Below are 8,732 nucleotides of genomic sequence, written 5' to 3'. Positions count from 1 at the left end.
TACGAGCATACATAGAGTGTGAATAACATAAACGTAACAAAATACAAGCTTCATTAATGATCCAAGTCTCGGTTTGACAATGATTACAAAGAAGGGAACGATTACAAGAATACAAAGTTTCCAAAAATAGAAATACGAACAAAACTTTCTATAAATGGAAAGTACAAAAGAGCCGGGCGTTACATTGTAAAAGACTTATTGAAAGCTTAGAGTCTCGCATTACTGATTGGAAAAACAAATGTTTGTCGTTTGCGGGGAGGTTGCAGCTGATTAGATCGGTCCTCTCTTCGATGCATGTATATTAGGCTTCGGTGTTTATCCTTCCGAAGCGTATTATTCATGAGATTGAGGATAGGATGCGACGTTTTCTTTGGGCCCAAGGTAATAACATTAGAGGTAAAGCTAAAGTTAAGTGGAAGTCTGTGTGCTTGCCAAAGTGTGAAGGTGGACTAGGTGTGAGAAGAGTCGGAGATATGAATAATGCTCTCATGGTCAATCACATATGGAGTTTGCTATCTCTTCGAGAATCCTTATGGGTCAAATGGATCCACTCGTATCGTATTCGTAGTAGAAGTTTTTGGGATATTCTGGTTGGAAGGGAGGAAAATGCTTGGGCTTAGACATTTACTTAGAGATCATATATGGATAAACGTGGGAAATGGTATGAGAACTTTTGCTTGGTTTGACAAATGGGATGACATATGTCCGATAGCGAGAATGATTACTCCGAGGATGATAGCTAATGTCGGGTTCAGTATGACTACTAAATTGGCGGAGGTTTGTGAATATGGAGAATGGCTTTGGCCAGACGTGTGGACGGCTCGATATCCTGCTCTTGCTCAGCTTCAGATTGTTACAATAGATCAGACGAGACAAGATAGACTGGAATGGAAAACAAGTTCAGGTCAAAGTGTGGAGTTTAACACAGCGACGGCTTGGGATGCCATTCGGTTCAAGCAGAATGAGGTTTCTTGGGCCAAGCTCGCTTGGTTTCCGCAGGCTATACCCCGCCACTCGTTTCTAATGTGGCTTCTGGTGCAAAAAGTTGAAGAATCAAGATATTATCAGTAGATGGAACTCTCCGGGTAATGCAAACTTTAGGGGCTGTTTGGTAGCCTCTGAATGGTCATTAAGAGGCTACCTCTTAATGGAACCATTAAGAATTTTACCAATGAGAAGGTAGAAGAATGTGACATGTGATGATTTACCATTCAGAGGTTAACTCTTAACCATTCAGACTTGTGGTTACCTCTTATTCATTCAGAGGTTTTAAACCATTAAGAGGTAGCATCTGAATGGTCATTAAGAGGCTACCAAACAGCCCCTTAATCTTATGTGTTGCTCGTTGTGTTCATCTTGTCCGGACTCGCACGACCATCTGTTCTTCGAGTGTAGTTATTCCAAGGAAGTTTGGAATGGTGTGAAAGGAAAAGCAGGTATGGCTGATATAAGTGATGATTGGAACTCAATTTTTCAATATTTGTTGGGGATTTCTGCATCGGATATAGCTAAACATGTTATAACAAAGATAGTTGTGAGTGCATCAGCTTACTTTGTATGGGAAGAAAGAAATAGAAGGTTGTTTTCATCCAAGAAAAGAAAGTCTAGCTTATTGGTCGAAGTCATTCTTTCGACGGTGCGGTTGAAACTTCATTCTATGAGATTCAAGACATCTTCAAGCACGATACAAGTTTTGCAAGAGTGGGCTCTGCCTCGTGGTCTCTTGGTTGCTGATGACTATTGTGGCTAATAGTTAATTGTGTTTTTTGATGTTTGGTGATGATTTTTCATCTTGTCTAGTCTATGTATGTGTTTACCTGTTGTGGGGGTTGCTTTGTTGACTCTGGTATGGCATGTCATACTTGAGAACTGAGGGGTTTTTTGCCTTTCACTTGTTTTATTTGGTTTTGGTTGGTATAAAATTCACCGGGGTAACCCTTTACAAAAAAAAAAAAAAAAAAAAAAACAGAGAAGCTGCGATGGTTAGGGTTTTAACCGAGCAAGATTTAAGCAAGATTAGAACCCTAAAAGCAAGTTGTGAAGAGAGAAGATGATGTATGGTGTGGTGTAGCGGCAAAAAGCAAGCTTCGACGGAGGTGGAGATGGAGATCGATGGAGGTGTCGACTGGATGGAGGTGGAGATCGATGGAGATGAGCTTCGGCGGCGATGGAGGTGGAGATCAATAAAGGTGTCGGCTGGATGGATGCTAGGGTTATTTGTTTTGAAAGAGCAGAGAGGAAGGAAGAGAATAGAAGACCCTTGAAGACACTAGTCCACGTTTGCTTGAGGAAGAGGTCTTGAAGACCCTTTTTAGTGAAATCTATTTAAAAAACAAACACGTTGCAGACTAAAGGTTAGTATACACTGAACAGACATAAGAAGTGAGGAGGTGCTTATTATAAAAAAACAAACACACGTTAACCCGGACCCACAATTCCAACATCAATTTTAAGAAACCTCTCCACCCACAATCACCAAAACTTGCCACTGCCGTATGAATGAATCCAATGTTTTAAATACCGGTATGAACCGGCCGGTTATACCGGTTAAACCGGATATCGGACACGAGTCCGGTACGATAAAGGCCGGTAAAACCCGAATACGGTATGTCTTATGTACCGGCGGTAAATCCGGTTCTACCGGTTCAAACCGTTGAACCGGTTTGCATTATCTTAAGATTTGATTTCTTAATTTTAATAAAATACGATATTAAGGTAATATTGATCTTCCATATTTCTGGTAATTAACATAGTGTTTTCTATTCCAATATTTCATCGCTGTTAAAACTGTTACTCACCTCGTACAATGCAATATTCTTAAAATGCTTAATAGTTTACAATAAAAATAGTTGTTTTTAGATAAAATTATGATCAGTTACATAAATCCAAGTTGAGATTTGATTGTTTTTTGAGATGAATTGGTATTTTATGGAATTTATAGGGTTAACTAGTAACCCGGTTCAACCACCCGATACAACCCGGTTCAACCGGTTGAACCATTTTAGAGCCCAACCCGGTATGACTTAAAAACCGGTTTTTAACACATTGAATGAATCACCACTATACCACCTCACCTCTACAATCTAATTTCATCAAAATCAACCAACTTCAACTTTCTCTCTCCTAGGGTTTTAATGTCCACCTTCAACAAAGGTGACAAACTCGAAATCCTCAGAACCACCACCACCAACACCACTCCGGCATGGTTTCCGGCAACCGTAATCGACTCACCATCTCCCTCCGGCACCCTGCACGTCAAGTTCACAACATTATTCGTCGAAAAGGACCGTAAGAACGGGACACGAAAAAGGAAGAAGATCAAAGATTACGTCAGCGTAACCGCCGGCGTCATACGCCGGGTTCCGCCGCCGGAGCCGCACCGGCGGTTTGTGGTTGGGGAAGAGGTGGAGGTGCTGTACGGCTGCGGGTGGCGGAGAGCGGTGGTGAAGGAGGTGGTGGAGGATGGTAGGTGTACGGTGGTGGTTGGTGGTGCGGTGGAGGTTGTGGTGGAGAATCGGAATGTTAGGGTTTGTTGTTCTACTGCTTCTGGTTTTGATTCACAGCAGGTAGTTATTATGAATAAACTTATGATCATGTTGTACTACATGTAATTTTTATTATATTAATGTTTTGTAGGTCATTAATTAACTTGTTGACATAAATGTATAGTTTTTAATAATTTGTAATGTTAACGGGTGTTGATAAACGTACCCCCTACGTGTTATTATCATAAATGATCTAAAAAATTATATGATATCGGCGCTTTTGCACACTTAGAATGTTGGTTCATCTAGTTTTCACCTGATTTAAGGGGGTGACGAGTCGAATTTTCTAATGATTTCACAAGATATGTGCATTTTAAACAAGTGTGTTGGTTTTTTTCTTTATGATGATCCAAATGTACATTAGCATTGTGTGTTAAGACGTGATTTTGTATCTATAAGGGATGAATTCGACTCACAAAACCATAGTTGTCAATAGCGAGCATAGCGATCGCATAGCGCACTACATAGCGTATAGGTCTAGGCTCGATATTACGGTTGAAATGGTAGATAGCGATGATAGCGACATTTTTTTTAATATAAATAACAATTAAATATAGCTATAAAATAGTTAGAATTTAGTTTTTTGTTAAATATACATGTATAATAGCATATATACTAGGGTATTTTGATATAATATACATATAAATTTAAAAAAAAATCTAATGTATCGCTATTTATAAAATAGCCGCTCGCTGTTTATCCCCACCCGCTATTTATCGCTATTCGCTATGTAGCATATAGGTACCTTATCGCTATTTGTCGCTATTCGCCATTAACAACTATGCACAAAACAGAGTCCTAAGTGAAAGAGTCATACAATTTTGTGTAGTTATAAAGAAACCGTAAGAATTTATTATGTAACATGATTTGTTATTATGTACTCTAATCGGGATTTTGCTATTGATTGTATAAAGGAATGGAGAGGGTTTAATTTGCTAACATATGATACTAATTGCAATATTAAATCTTTATTTCACTGTAGGAAAAGTCAACTGATGAATTGGTTTTGCAATCCCCAAAGCCAACAAAGTTGAGAATTATATGTAGTAAACAGAATTCAAAAGCTGCTATCTTCCAAAAGGGTGCTCGAGTGGAGGCTAGATCCTACGAAGAAGGTTACCATGGTGCAAGGTATGTTGCCACAGTTATCGGAACGGTAGGCGAAGCCAAATTTCTGGTGCAATACGACACACTGACAACAGATGACCAGATGCAACCGCTTGTTGAAATGGTTCATGTTTCAAACATTAGGCCGCTTCCACCAATAATCCGTCGAGAACATCGTTTTAACATGCTTGAAGAAGTGGATGCATGGTATCATGATGGATGGTGGGTGGGTGCTGTTACAAAAGTTCTTGCTAATTTAAAGTACGTTGTCTTCTTCTGGACAACCAATGAGGAACTTGAGTTGCATCATTTGGACCTAAGATCCCATCAAGAATTGATCAACGACAAGTGGGTTGCTTCTTTTTCGGTACGTTTTACATTCAGAATTTAAATATTAAGAACTTTATCGTTAGAGGTGGAAACTGGAAACCGGTCGGGTTGGGTAGAAAGTTAAATATGGTAAGTGGTAACTTTTAGTGTGAATCAAAACTAGTCCGGGTAGGTTGGGTTGACCCACCAACACCTTTTTACCATAACTTTAAGATTAATGATTAACATATTGGATATGATTACAAAAATACTATTATAATTACGATTCTATACTTTCTGATAAATATATGTAAAGAGATCTAGGTTATAGGACTAGTTTTTTAATTTCCGCGGGCTTGGGACAGGTATGATCTTAAGTGATACCCACCTGATTACCTGAATGTGTTTACCTAAGTATATTAATATATAACATATTAACATATAGGTAAAGGATCAAATAAAAATAAAATTAATGTACGAAACATACGCATTGGGGGAAAAGCAAAAAAGTGGCGGTGTCATTTTGGTAATTATCAGCAACTTCAAAATTACTGGGGAAAAAGCAAAAAGTGTCTTGTAGAGTAATTTTAAGCATCTGTAGAGTAATTTTGAGCATTTGTAGAGTAATTTTGAGCATCTAGAGTAATTTTGGGAAATGTAGGGTAATTATCAAATTACTCTAGTAGAGTAATTTTGACTTCTGTAGAGTAATTTTGGAAAATGTCTTGTAGAGTAATTTTGTTAGCATTTAGTTATGGGGTTTAACTTTATGGTTTAGTTTTTAGCTTTTAGTTTGGGAGGGGGGGGGGGTTAGTGTAATTTTGATAATTACCCTACAATTTTGATAATTACCCTACACGACCAAAATTACTCTACATGAACTTTTACAATTGTTTAGTTTTTTTTAGGTTTTTATTTTTTTAGAGGGGGGGGGGGGGGGGGTTAGTGTAATTTTGATAATTACCCTACAATTTTGATAATTACCCTACACGACCAAAATTACTCTACATGAACTTTTACAAAATTACTCTACAGAAGCTCAAAATTAATTTTGAAGTTGCTGATACTTACCAAAAAGCCACCGCCACTTTTTTGACTTTTCATTCAATTCGTACGTTTCGTACGTTTATTTTATTTTCACGGGAACTTAACTCTTAACATATAATCTTAGTAAATATAATAAATAGCAGTTGAAGTTATTTTGAAAGTATTAAAATTATATATCGAGTGTTTGATATCCCAAGTTGGTTTTTGAGGTGATTATATGATCTAGTTTTGGGTAATAGGCATTCCTAGCTTCACTTGTTTTGATTTTTACCCAATAGTTTATTTTTTTAATAATATTTTTTTTACCCGTGACCCGTTAAGAGTTATAATAATCTAAACCCAAATTGACCATTTCTTTTTTAATTATTTGGGTTGCAGAGACCAAAAGTTGCTGAAAATCCTAGACTTGAAAAAATGAAGTTACAAACAGGTAGAAGAAAATTAATGATGGATCTTTTATGTGGACTGAATGTAGAAATAGCACATGGCGCAGGAAGGTTTCTGAGTACTTGGTACCCTGCGGTAATTCTCGAGCGAGTTTCTAGCAAAAAGTATTTGGTGGGATATCGAACACTAAAACCGAGGAACGGGCCTGAACATGTTGAAGAGGTGGATGTGTCGTGCATAAGGCCTTCACCGCCTATAATCCAACAGGCTTATCAGTTTAAACCGGGCGATGCAGTTGATGCTTGGGTTGTTAACGGGTGGTGCATCGGGCAAATCCGCACAACTATGAACTTCAAGTATGAGGTTTATTTTTGGGCTACAGATAGTGTGGTTGAATTTCAACATGCATATTTGAGGCCACATCAAGACTTTATTAATGGAGCATGGCTTGGAAGTTATATAAAGCAGGAATGATGGGACTGTTTTGAAAGTAGCTACTAATAGGGGGATGCTGTTGTATGTATGATCTGCAGTATATTTTTAACTAATGCAGATGACCACTATTGTATGATATATGCAGTATATTTTAACTGGGTTGAGATCCTATACAAACAGCGCTAACTGTAAGAACCGTAAGAACAGATATGAGCCATTGATAGTTTAAATTAAGGGTTGATATTGATTACAAATAAAACCCTTATAATTAATAATTAATACTAACAAGTTAGGGTATTTTAGTCATTTAATCATTTCCCATAAAATACTAATTCCACCAAGTTTTTTAAACTAAAATAACTTTTATATATTTCATTAACTTTGGAAAAAAATTATACCATAAAATCAAGTAATTTTTTATCTTTAATATGAGTACCCTATTGCTATACTTTTTTTTTTATTTATAAAAATGACTTTTAAAAAAGTTACAGAAAGATGTTTTATAATTGTGCTAGTTACATATTTGGAATGTGCTAATATGAAAATGTATTGTGTTAATTTTAAATCTATACATATGTTCTTATTTTATTATGTAATTCTTATGTGTTGTTATTTTTTTTCCTTTTATGTTGTTATTGGGAGCCTATTTATAAATAAATTTGTTTTCTACTAGTTATGCAATAGTATGTGTTATTTACAAAATTAAAACAAAAATATGAAATTGTGCTAGTTTGTAACAATATGTGTTGTTTATAAAATAAAAAAAACGAAATTGTGCTAATTATGTAATAATTATGAAATTGTGCTAGTACGTGTTCATAAAATTAAAAAAAAAAATGAAATTGTGCTAGTATAGAACAATATGTGTTGTCTATAAAATTAGAAAAAATAAAATTTTGCTAGTTATGTAATAGTATTTGTTATTTTTTTCCTATTGTGTTGTTATTAGGAGCCTATTTAGAAATAAATTCGTTGGAATGTCATATTTTTATTGTGCTAATGTTTTTTTGTTGGTGTTACCGTCGGGAGCCCAGACGGTGGTGTTAAGAGAGTGCTAATGTCGTTATTTGATTGTGCTAATGTTGTTTTTTGATTGTGCTAATGTCGTTATTTGATTGTGCTAATGTCGTTTTTTTATTGTGCTAATGTCGTTGATAATGGAAGTTGCTTTTTTTTATTGTGCTAATGTCGTTATTTGACTGTGCTAATGTCGTTTTTTGATTGTGCTAAGGTCGTTGATAATGGAAGTTCCTTTTTTGATTGTGCTAATGTCGTTTATGAGGGTGTGCTTATGTTTTTTTGTATTGGTGGTTCCTGCAGGTTGGTTTGATCTGAATATGTTACAAAAATTCAAATATTGGTTTGAATTAATCTGCATAGATTTAGGGATAATATGATAATTAATTTTAATTAGTTTTAAATAAATAGGTTCAAAATGTCTAAATTACCCCTAAACTAATTATTAATTGAATAACACTTGTCATTTATGTATTGGTTCTTATGGTTCTTACAAACATAAGAGTTTGTATTTGATCCCATGCCTATTTTAACTAATGCAAATGACCACTAGATGTTATATAATTTTCTAGAGGAGTTAAATGCCATTTTAGTCCCTGTGGTTTGAGTCATTTTGCCAGTTTAGTCCAAAGGTTTCACCGTAGCCATTTTAATCCACTGGGTTAACTTCATCCATTTTTTCTGTTAACGAGAAGGGCAATTCGGTCATTTTATATGGCTGAATTGCCTTCTAGTTAACAGAATTAAATATAAAATGACTGAATTGCCCTTCTCGTTAACAGAAAAAATAGATGAAGCTAACCTAGTGGACTAAAATGGCAAAGGTGAAACCTTTTTGGATCCACAAGCGAAAAATGAAACATTTGTACTAAACTAGCAAAATAG

At 35.8% G+C, this 8,732-nt stretch overlaps 2 protein-coding genes across 3 annotated transcripts; both read left to right on the top strand.

The window, feature by feature from the left end:
- Nucleotides 1–480: 480 nt before the first annotated feature.
- Nucleotides 481–1,071, top strand: LOC110943555. The gene has a single exon (XM_022185298.1). The coding sequence runs from the start codon at nt 481–483 to the stop codon at nt 1,069–1,071; it is 591 nt and encodes a 196-aa protein (XP_022040990.1).
- A 1,975-nt stretch (nt 1,072–3,046) lies between these two features.
- On the top strand, nt 3,047–6,987 carry LOC110941191 (protein AGENET DOMAIN (AGD)-CONTAINING P1). 2 transcript variants are annotated; one of them, XM_022182805.2, is made up of 3 exons: nt 3,047–3,566; nt 4,528–5,019; nt 6,484–6,987. In XM_022182805.2, exons 1-3 carry the CDS (start codon nt 3,135–3,137, stop codon nt 6,487–6,489), a joined length of 930 nt encoding a protein of 309 aa, XP_022038497.1. In that variant the 5' UTR covers nt 3,047–3,134; the 3' UTR covers nt 6,490–6,987. The 2 variants fall into 2 exon arrangements, with proteins under 2 accessions (XP_022038497.1, XP_022038496.1); XM_022182804.2 differs by having other exon boundaries at nt 6,387–6,987.
- Nucleotides 6,988–8,732: the final 1,745 nt, after the last annotated feature.

This window comes from Helianthus annuus, chromosome 5 (genome assembly GCF_002127325.2).
Source record: "Helianthus annuus cultivar XRQ/B chromosome 5, HanXRQr2.0-SUNRISE, whole genome shotgun sequence".
NCBI lineage: Eukaryota > Viridiplantae > Streptophyta > Magnoliopsida > Asterales > Asteraceae > Helianthus > Helianthus annuus.
The sequence above is the reverse complement of the archived record's forward strand: the minus strand, read 5'-3'. Positions and strand labels throughout refer to the sequence as shown.